Source organism: Vicia villosa, linkage group LG1, assembly GCF_029867415.1.
Source record: "Vicia villosa cultivar HV-30 ecotype Madison, WI linkage group LG1, Vvil1.0, whole genome shotgun sequence".
Lineage (NCBI taxonomy): Eukaryota > Viridiplantae > Streptophyta > Magnoliopsida > Fabales > Fabaceae > Vicia > Vicia villosa.
The window spans coordinates 92,851,594-92,862,509 of record NC_081180.1 but is presented as its reverse complement, the minus strand read 5'-3'; the positions used below and the strand labels follow the sequence as shown (position 1 = coordinate 92,862,509).

General features: G+C 35.7%; 1 protein-coding gene across 1 annotated transcript; it reads left to right on the top strand.

Annotated features, from left to right (window-relative positions):
- Positions 1-1,359: 1,359 nt before the first annotated feature.
- Positions 1,360-10,662, top strand: LOC131643543 (DNA mismatch repair protein MSH3-like). The gene is made up of 13 exons (XM_058913793.1): positions 1,360-2,486; positions 3,738-3,926; positions 5,661-5,822; positions 6,602-6,700; positions 6,815-7,063; positions 7,535-7,780; positions 7,887-8,018; positions 8,369-8,629; positions 8,712-8,783; positions 9,014-9,163; positions 9,388-9,855; positions 10,021-10,301; positions 10,533-10,662. Exons 1-13 carry the CDS (start codon positions 1,551-1,553, stop codon positions 10,549-10,551), a joined length of 3,264 nt encoding a protein of 1,087 aa, XP_058769776.1. The 5' UTR covers positions 1,360-1,550; the 3' UTR covers positions 10,552-10,662.
- Positions 10,663-10,916: the final 254 nt, after the last annotated feature.

The following is a 10,916-nucleotide window of genomic DNA, read 5'->3' as shown; positions in this document are numbered from 1 at the left end:
GTTTGCTTTGATGTGAGGATGAAAACCCCTAACCTATTTGTCATTGATTGTTGTTTTTTGTCATTTAATTTTGTTTTAAAGTTGCAGGATTCTCGAGATTTTCTGAGAAATTAGAGAACTATAGTTAAAATAGATTTATGATGTCTATATTGTTGAACTCGTGATAAATTTTGAGCAATTTTGGTTTTTACATCACTGCATTTGGTTGAGAAATGAAGAAATACGATTTTGGAAAATTTGAATTGTCCCAATGTCAAAAACGAATTTCATCAGCACCATTTTTTTATTTTCAGAGGCTTGTTTTAAATATAATTTGAAATTTCTCTGGTACAAGTAATGCATGTTCATAATGATATCTTAATAACATAACTAATATCGAGACAGATGTTCCGACATGTGTTATGACATCCTGAACAGAATTTTAAAATTGTGTGATTATGCAGAAAATAAATATGCAGAAACATAAATAACACACACACAATTGTTTACATAGTTCGGTGCAACATCACTTACTCTAGGGGCTACCAAGCCAGTAAGGAAGTCCACTATAGTATCAGTTCAAGGCCTAAACAAGTCTCATGCTTACAACTTTCTATCGTAATCGTTACCTTGTGCAACTTCTACCTAATAATCTATTAGATATGAGAAACCCATCCCACTTCCAATCACCGCAACGATGTCCAATAGTCCCAGTCCTAGTTATTGTATCAACGACCTTTCACCTACCTGAAGATCACACTTCAAACACAAAAGAAACATCTTAATTAAGACATCCTTTTATTAAGAACAAAATACTTAGTTAAGACACTTCTTAACCAAGAACAAATACTTGATATTGCTTAAAAGCTTCGATCAAGAACAATTCTCAACTCATTGTCTAAAGACTTATGAGTGAGAACAACAATGTCTACCACAAATATCAAAAGATACCAGGGTGACAAAACACCTACACAAGAGACTCTCAAACCTGCAGCTTTTTGCTTCCCCTAATTTACAAATTCTGTAAATTTCTACTTAAACATTGGGTCAGGTTTTCTCTTTTAAATACACCTTTGTAGTCCACGAGCTTTGTAATCTGCATCAGATATTTCTAAATCCATAAGCTGATTGATGCACCTAGCGTGTAGATAAATCTCGTTAAATCTTGGAACACAAATATCAAGTTTCCTAAATTATATTAGTATCCAATTTTGACAACTTCTACCGTTGAAGATACACAAATTTGTTTCAGATTAAATCTTCTTGATTTGAGAAATAAATTGAGCCTAAACTACACATTTGAAAAGAAAAGTCCAAAATCCAATAATTAAAAAAAAAAAAAAATCAAAACTTCCATTAAACCTTTAGTCCCCGAGGTTTTTCATTTTACATTCATGTGTAGAAGAATCTATGTTAAAAAAAGGGTTTCATTTTCACCATCTTAACTTCTAACGAGTCGATAAATCGACAGTAATTCTTTTCACCGCGCAATTCTCCCAACACATTCCCGCCAAATCTTCGTAACTCAACAACCCACCACCACCGTCACAACTCCGACCACCGCCACAACCATGGGAAAACAAAAACAACAAGTAATCTCCCGCTTCTTCGCCCCAAAACCCAAACCCCCTTCATCAACCACCGACCCCCCTCCACCCTCACCCTCTCCTCGTCCCACTCCTCCCACTCCCAAAATCTCCACCACCGTCTCTTTCTCTCCAGCCAAACGCCGCCTCATCTCTCAACTAACATCATCCCCCAACAAACAACCCAAACTCTCTGTACCCTCTCCACCCAATCCCTCCCTTCATCAACGTTTCCTTCAAAAGCTTCTAGAACCTTCCCCTCCGGACCCACACCTCCCTTCGTCTTCCCAACCGGTAAAGTTTACTCCTTTGGAGGAACAGGTAGTGGAACTCAAAGCTAAATACCCTGATGTTCTTTTGATGATTGAAGTTGGTTACAAGTATAGGTTTTTCGGCCAGGATGCCGAGACTGCTGCTAGAGTGTTGGGTATATATGCGCATATGAATCATAATTTTTTAACTGCTAGCATACCAACTGTTCGATTGCATGTCCATGTGAGGAGGCTTGTGAGTGCGGGGTATAAAGTTGGTGTTGTTAAGCAGACTGAGACTGCTTCTATTAAGGCCCATGGTTTGAACCGGGGTGGCCCGTTTTGCAGAGGGTTGTCAGCTTTGTATACGAAGGCGACGTTGGAGGCGGCTCAGGATTTGGGAGGTGGGGAAGATGAGTGTGGGTCGGTGAGTAACTACTTGCTGTGTGTTGTGGAGAAGAGCATTTCGGGGGAGAGAAAGTCTAAGGGTGGTGTGGAAGGTGGTTTTGATGTGAGGATTGGGATTGTTGGTGTGGAGATATCGACTGGAGATGTTGTTTACGGAGAGTTTAATGATAATTTTTTGAGGAGTGAACTTGAGGCTGTTGTTGTTAGTTTGTCTCCGGCTGAGTTGCTTCTTGGGGACCCTCTTTCTAAACAAACTGAGAAGGTAGTTTTTCTTGCCAAGGTCTTTCTATTTTTGTTCATACATTTCAAGAATTGTGATATTGTTTCTGTAAGTTATAAATAGAACAGTTGATTGTAGTTGCTACTTGCTAGAATCTAATTGAAAAGATTTTGATTGTTGGAATGCTGAAGCTTGATACTGCAATGGATGATGTATCTATCATAGAACAATTTAGAGGATGGTGTTGAAATATAATGTATGTTATCATCAGTCATTACTTGTTGGCTGAGGATCTTTAAATTTGTAAGCATTTAGATAACTGAATTTGTTTTTTTTTAACGAAATATTTATTGTTCTCCAGTTAAAGGAAAAGGAAAATTATTCACTTGCAAGATGTTTATTGTTAAGGTCTTTGTTATTGGGCCACCGACAATTGTCAACACTCCAGGTGTTTCAGTCCTGGGGTGTGTTTAGATCCCACGTCGACTAGAGAGTGGCCAAATTAGTTCTTATAAGGCTTGACCAATCTTTCCTCACCTTTTTAGCTAACTGTTGCTCAGTAAAGCTTAAAGCCCAAGTTTTAATATTTATTATAAAATCCTTAAAGGAACGTACAATACACTCTGATTATCAAATAGGAAAATTTAAGTTAAGATTAGAAGATGATGATACAAAACAAATTCCTTACCATCATTCACAGTTCATATAGTTGGTGTGAATTTCTGATTTAGCTTGGAAGATGCTGATACAATACAGTTCCCTTCCCTTATCTTGGTTCAAATAGTTGATGTTCTAATTCACATTTGCATTTTGAAAACAATAGATGAAATTTTTACACAGGACAAAGTTGCCAGAAAATTTAAATGGATGTTTTGATTGGAACAAATGGATGTCTGAAATCATTGAAGGACGAACATGATGTCCCATGTATTTTTATATAACCGATTTCAGGATTTATTCTTACCATTTATGCATTGTGCATGTTTGTCCTCACGACATGAGTTTTCAATCTCAGTTTTCTTGTAATTCAATACATCGCCTTTTAAAGACGGTTCAAATGTTTTAAATTTTAATGCTTGGGAAGCTTATTTCTTAATCTTTCAGAAAATTTCTGTTCCTATTATTTATGAAGACGGAAATTTTATCCTCTTGTTAAATCGTGTAATCTTTACAAGGAGACCTGTTTTCTTAAAACACTAGATAGTTTACTTACAGTGATTCAAAAGCTCAGTTGGTTTATTATAAATAAGTTCGCTAACCCTAAGATCCAACTGTGATTTGATGTATTATTAGTTATTATTAGCTTTCGCTGGACCCTCCTCAAATGCTCGTGTGGAGCGTGCCTCACGAGATTGCTTCACTGATGGAGGCGCTTTAGCTGAAGTTATGACCTTGTATGAAAACATGTGTGTTGATAGTTCATCAGATTCTGTGCAAGGCAATGAATTGACTGAGCATAAAAGTCAGCAGATGGAAGTCAAGGTACCGACTACTGATATTTAATTATTTATAAAACTCGGTATCCTTACTGCAAACTTTACCAAGTCTTAAATTCATTATTATTTTGTTATTTTGAGTATGCATCATTCTACTAGCCAGATTCTGTCTTATGATATTAAAGCATCTCATTGAAATTTGTTATTTTAGTGCATTGTAGTTTATGAGTCAAGTTCTGTTTTACTTTTCCTTAAGTAGGAGTTTAACAGAATATAGAATACAAGTCTCGTAAGATATGCACAAATTGTCTCTTAGAGGTGGAAATTGGATAACCTACAATACCAAAAATCTCATGTTTCAATAACTTGGGTCTATCATACAAAGTGAAAAGGATACAAAGGTAGGATTGGCGGATAAAATGGAGAAATGCTTCAGATGTGAACGTTGCAGATGAGTGTACAAATAGTAAAATTTCATTAAGTATTGGTTTTGGAAAAAAAAAAAAAGAATGTGTGCACAGTTAATATACTGATTTTGGATCGCTGCTCTTGTAAAAAAGGTGCACATACTATGGCCTTTCTCTTGGATGAGGTTATTTTGTCTATACTACTCAATTTTCACATAAAATAGTACTTCTTAACATGTGTAAAAGTTGAAAAAATTGCTTATAAATCAGGCCAGAGGGAGTATATGATAGAGGAAAAATTTGGGTAATACAAAGTGATGTGGAATACTGCAAGTTGAATACTATTACGGGACCATTGTTAGTCTGCAAGTTGATGTTACTCTCTGAATTATGGAACCACACCTATCAAGAAAGGAATTGCTATTGGCAAATGAGTGGTGGAATTAGGTCCTCAAGGCTCAAGTGTATGCGTGCAGCTGCTGCTGTCCATCTTCATCTTTCTTTGTAGGTTCGGTAATATGTGGGTTCTCTCAAACAAGCTAATGTTTCTCCAAACAACAAGGTCAATCAAAACTACTCTCAACCTCAAGGACAAGGTTGTTTATAAGACGCATTGATAGGACACCTCGACACATAGACATATTCTAGTAGGCTGTAAAAGTGAATTGAGAGTTAGTTAGGATATTCCCTGATTTTAGAAATTTTCTGTTGTCAGAGAGGGAGAGGAAGTTGAGAGGCATTCAAAAATATTGTTAAGAGTTGGTTAGGAGAGTTATCTCTGGTTAGGAGCTTTGCTTTGGAATAAAAATCACGGACTCTGGTTTATCATTTCCTTTTCGGTTTTGCCACCATTGTAGATCTCTTAAACTCATCCATTTCCATTCAATAATATACACTTTTGTTACCTTGATTTTGCGGGTCCTATCAGAATGTGTGAAGAAGACATGTAAAAACTTGGTATCTAGAAGCATTGGTAAGGAGACTTGACTAGATGGATGATACTCCATTAGTCAGAGTCTGAGGTAGAGGCAGACCAAAGAAAACTATGTCGAACCATTACGAGAGATTAGAGATAAACGGTGTTTCTTCTAATTTAATTGATAAGCCACTTGATCCATGTAATCAACTCCAAAAAGGATTGGACGTTGTTATTGTTGTTGTTGTGGATTGTAGTTTATGATAATATTTCAATCAACTGCTAAATTTTGAAATATTTATTTTAAAATTCAAGTCTTATTATAGTTAAAATTTCTTCCCCCAAAAAATCACATGCCTACAATTTTTTTTGACTTTACAGTTTATAACTATACATTTCTTTTTTTTGCGATTTCTCTTGATAACATACTTTGTTTTCTACTCTTTTAATTATATAGGAGGCCATGAACCTTCCAGATTTGGCTGTTGAAGCTTTAGCTTTAACTATTCGCCATTTGAAGGGATTCGGTTTTGAAAGAATTCTGTGCTCAGGTGCTTTAAGACCCTTTGCAAACAATACTGAAATGACTCTCTCAGCCAATGCACTACTACAACTGGAGGTAATTATAAGCTTACCTTTTGTTTCTTGAGAGTGGTAAGGACAAAACATACTTAATGTCAAAAAATAAAAGAAAAAGACAAGCATACGTTACACCTCGGCGATAGATGTTGCAATTTTTGTTTTTGTTTGGAAGTGTGACAATTATAAGCTATCATATGTGCTGTCTACCTAGTGGATGGAAATGCTTCACATTATCATTTTCTGATGGAAATAAACTACATAAAGTTTTGCACAAAGATTATAAGGAAGGTAGTCATAACTAAGATAACCTTGAATATCCAATAAAATGGCCCCATTAACATCGCATCACAAGAGTCTCCACTAATTACTAGTCCTTTAACATGAATTGGACCAACTTTTTCTTTTTAGCATTATCATGGTACATGGATAAATGACACTATTAATCAATCTAATCATACACCTAATTGCCCTTTCTTTCTCTGCTTCAGGTATTAGTTCTTGTAGATTCATTTAATATAAAATAATTAAATTATTGTAACTAAATGTCAGGACTTCTTGTTGGCTGGTGACTGCAGTATGTATAAACCTACATTTTCTTGTTTGGTTTAGGCATTAATTCTTATAGATTCATATGAAAGTAGTTAGAGTATAGTAGTAAAGTATCTTGGCTTCTTGCTGGCTTGTGACAACGTCATGTATACTTCTATTCTTTTCGTTGTGTCATAGAAGCTAGTACTGTTTGGTTTTTCCTTCCTCGTGCGTGCTTAAAATTCTCTTGCTGATTCTTGCTGCTAATGAATGTTAATATGTTATCAGGTCTTACAAAATAACAGCGATGGATCTGATAGTGGTTCCTTGTTACAAACTATGAATCACACTCTTACTATATTTGGTTCCAGGCTTCTTAGGCATTGGGTATGGGATGCTTCCATTCCTGATATACCATCACTGACTGTTATTTTCTCGATTTTCTTCTCTTTATCAGGCGAAAAAGTTCTTTGTTTAATTGTTGTTCATGTGCATGATCAGGTGACACACCCACTATGTGATCAAACCATGATTTCTGCCCGTCTTAATGCTGTGTCTGAAATCGCAGAGTCCATGGGAACTTGTAATGGCATGAAGAATCTTGAATGTTCTGAGGAAGATCCTGATGTAACGATTGTGCAGCCTGAGTTAGCGAACATACTTTCATTGGTTTTGAAAGCCCTGGGCCGGGCACCTGATATACAGCGTGGCATTACAAGAATTTTCCATTGCACTGCTACCCCATCTGAGGTGATAAATAGTTTTTGTTGGATGTCCATGTATTTCACTATATTATGTAATTTAATCAACTGTCCTATGTTTCTTGTGATTTCTGTTCACCTTTAATCTTTACATTAGAGAGGGAGATACAAATAGAGCTAAACATATTCTATTCACTTAATGACAAGGTTCCCTGTTTGTGCATGTCTGGATTTCCACCGTTTGATGCGAGTGTTTTAACTTTTCTGGGTTAAGAAAGTGAAGAACTGTAATAAAATGATTTATTTTGGTGAAAATGTTTTTGCTGTTTGAGAATGAGAACTACAGTCTTAATGCAGTGTGAAGTGCAATGGTTAAGAGAATTGCTATTTCTGAACAGTTGTGCTTAGTCATTTAAGTTTATATATTATATTAAATGGGTATTAGTTCACTTGAGTTTTTTTTTTATGTGACATAAAGCTTCTAGCTATTGATTGCTTCAACCATGCTGTCTTTTTACAGTTTATTTCCATTATTCAAGCTATTTTGTCTGCTGGAAAACGGCTTCAGCAACTTAACATAGGAGAGGGGGATGCCGATAATAATAATAAATTGTACTCTGGTTTGTTAAAGAAGTTAATTTCAACCGCTTCCTCTGCAAATGTTATTGGTAAAGCAGCAAAAATGTTGTCATCTTTAAATAAAGACTCTGCTTATCAAGGAGATCTGACAAATATGATCGTTGCAACTGAGGGACAATTTCCAGAGGTTTGTCTGTTTGAAAAAATACACTTCATAATTTGTTTCTTTTTGGGCTTCATTTTATACTCTCTGCTTTAATTCTGATCCACGTAAAAAATATGACTATGAATAGGTATTTACAACTCGAAAGGCTTTTCAGATGGCATTGGAACAATTAAATTTGTTGATTGGCTTGTACCGTAAACGGCTTGGAATGCGAAATTTGGAATATATGTCTGTTTCTGGTGTAACTCACTTGATAGAGGTAGTTTGACTGAGACACTGAAACTTTAAGTATTGGTTTTACAGAAGATTGCAGCCGTGCTTCTTTTTGCCACGCTCCATGGGAAATAAGGATGGATGGGAAACGTTATTGTCTGTTGGCAATATCCGTTTGGTCCTTGATTGTTTAATTGATTCTAAATATTACGTTCTTACCAAATGTTTCAATTTTGTTTTCCTTTCTACGGTGAAATTTAAAATTAATTCCAATTATTGTTTCATCTTGTTCACTAATCAGGAACTCTAATTTAACAGTTGAATTCAAAATCATTTGTATGAATAGAATTATGGTTGTTTGTAAGAAAGTTATATTGTTATTCATTTTGGCTGCAGTTATCATCTGATGCAAAAGTTCCTTCAAATTGGGTTAAGATAAATAGCACAAAGAAAACAATTCGGTATCACCCTCCTGAAGTAGTGACAGCATTGGATGAGTTATCATTAGCAAAAGAGAAGCTTACTATTGCCTGCCGAGCTGCATGGGACAGCTTTCTGAGGGACTTCGGTAAACATTATGCTGAGTTCCAAGCTTCTGTTCAAGCACTAGCTGCTTTAGATTGTCTGCATTCACTCGCCACTCTTTCAAGAAACAAGGTTAGCTGTTGTTAAAGGATTTTTTTAGTGCCTACAATCATTTTTCAGATTTTGTAACACAGTTCTCTATTTACTGTGACAGGGTTATGTCTGCCCTGCTTTTGTAGATGATGATGAGCCTGTTCAGATACAATTTTGTTCTGGTAGACATCCGGTATGAATTTCATGGTTTGAAATTTTGTGTAATTCACATTGATGTTTACTTGAATGTATTTGAGCTGCGTAATGCAAATGCCTGTCATAATTTGTGTATTTAGTGCATGCCATTTCTCACTAAATAAGGCTTAGTTTGGGGCTGCTGTGCTTTTGGCTTTGGCTAAGTTGACTCAATTTTCTCACTGATTGGTTTTGAAAAACTCATTATGATAAGTCCTTTCTCACTAGGTTTTGGAGACCACCTTGCAAAATAATTTTGTCCCAAACGATACAAAATTACACGCTGATAGAGAGTACTGTCAGATTGTCACTGGACCCAATATGGGAGGGAAAAGTTGCTATGTTCGCCAAGTGGCTTTAATCACTCTCATGGCTCAGGTAGGTCAATGCACTGTCTGCTACATTTCTGCTTTGACAGAGGAATGGTTTTTTATATATTGAATGTCTTGAAATTGAGTTAGTTTTTCTTTCAAATTATCGTCTCTCATACTATCAATGTTGTCAAATCATTTTCACCTCCAAAATATTAACACACTGCTTCTACTTGACAATCCTGTCTCTTATGGCTGTTGCTTTATTGAAACATTCCCTTATCTCTCTAGGTTGGCTCCTATGTTCCAGCATCATCAGCAAAATTACATGTCCTTGATGGGATCTACACTCGGATGGGTGCTTCTGACAGTATTCAGTTAGGGAGAAGCACTTTCCTAGAAGAATTGAGCGAGACGTCACACATACTTCATAGGTGTACAGAACGATCACTAGTTATACTTGATGAGCTTGGGAGAGGTACAAGTACACATGATGGCATGGCCATTGCTTATGCGACATTACATTATCTTCTTAAGCAGAAGAAGAGCTTGGTCCTCTTTGTCACTCATTATCCAAAGATTGCCAGTCTAGAAACTGAATTTCCAGGCTCTGTAGCAGCATATCACATGTCACATATGACCGCAAACGATGATTCAAGTAAAAACTCCAACGATCATGAAGATGTCACTTATTTATATAAGCTCATACCTGGTGTTTCGGAGAGGAGTTTTGGTTTTAAAGTTGCCCATCTTGCACAGGTAAATTCACGTCATCATATGTTACTTCCTCTGATTTATATATCAAGAGCCGTTAAGTTTTTTCATATAGAATGAGAAAATCAATAATGATTTAGTTGTTGAATTTTCTAGTATATTGATTATTGAGTCTCATTTAATATTGATTGTAAACATCATGCTTTTCAGTTACCACCATATTGCATTAGGCGAGGTATTGTCATGGCTTCCAAATTAGAATCACTAGTAAACAGTAGATTACATGGTAGATCAGGAAATGAGTTGTTGTTGTTGGAAGCACCTGTTATTGATCAAGAGCAAGAACCACTTGATTGTCCGCGTCAAGACTTTGACAGTGCATTTAAGGAATTCTATTCAAACTTAAAAGCTGCAATACTAGATGATGACAATGCGAAAAGCTTTCAACTTTTAGAGAATGCTAGAAGCATTGCAAAGACATTAGTTAGCAGGTGAAGTACCTCTTTCCCCTTTTTTCTTCAACAAGTTTTATAGTTAATACTAAACAACGGAGAATATTTCGGACCTATAATATGGTTATAAAAAACATGAGGGTGTAACAAAGTAGTTTTTCTAATTGTTTTTCGAGGAATTGACAAGCTGATTTGTTTGTTGATGCTGATAGCAGTTGCTTCACAATTTTCATCACAACTCTTGTTGATTTTGCTTGTGCTTTTTAACAGGTCAATGCAGTTGGTATAAATGAGATGACATGCAGGGTTCAAAAGCTTTACTAGTGTTTATTGTATAATTTAGTTAAGCTTTCCAATTTTTGCTTTACATTTTTCCTGCCTTAATTAGATATTTGTAATCGTGGTTATGCTTTTGATTATATTTTATGCAGCGTATATAGATGTCTTAATTTGAGGCAACTAGGGTCAAAGTTTCTGCTGATCTTATTTACGTTTGGTAAGAAACAAGAGGGAGGGAAATTACACCATCAATCAATTGTTTAGTTTTCTATAATATTTAAAATTTGCTCTGTATTTCGTTTTGAGCATGAACAAAATAATGCCAGTTCAATAGTTCAATAGAGGTGTGCAATTGATGTAAAATTATTTTACACC

Coding starts and splice junctions, on each gene's coding strand:
- LOC131643543 (XM_058913793.1), top strand. CDS start 1,551: ATGGGAAAACAAAAACAACAAGTAATCTCCCGCTTCTTCGCCCCAAAA. Junction 7,781..7,886: donor CTGAGGGACAATTTCCAGAG/GTTTGTCTGTTT, acceptor GACTATGAATAG/GTATTTACAACTCGAAAGGC. Junction 8,784..9,013: donor TTTGTTCTGGTAGACATCCG/GTATGAATTTCA, acceptor CTTTCTCACTAG/GTTTTGGAGACCACCTTGCA.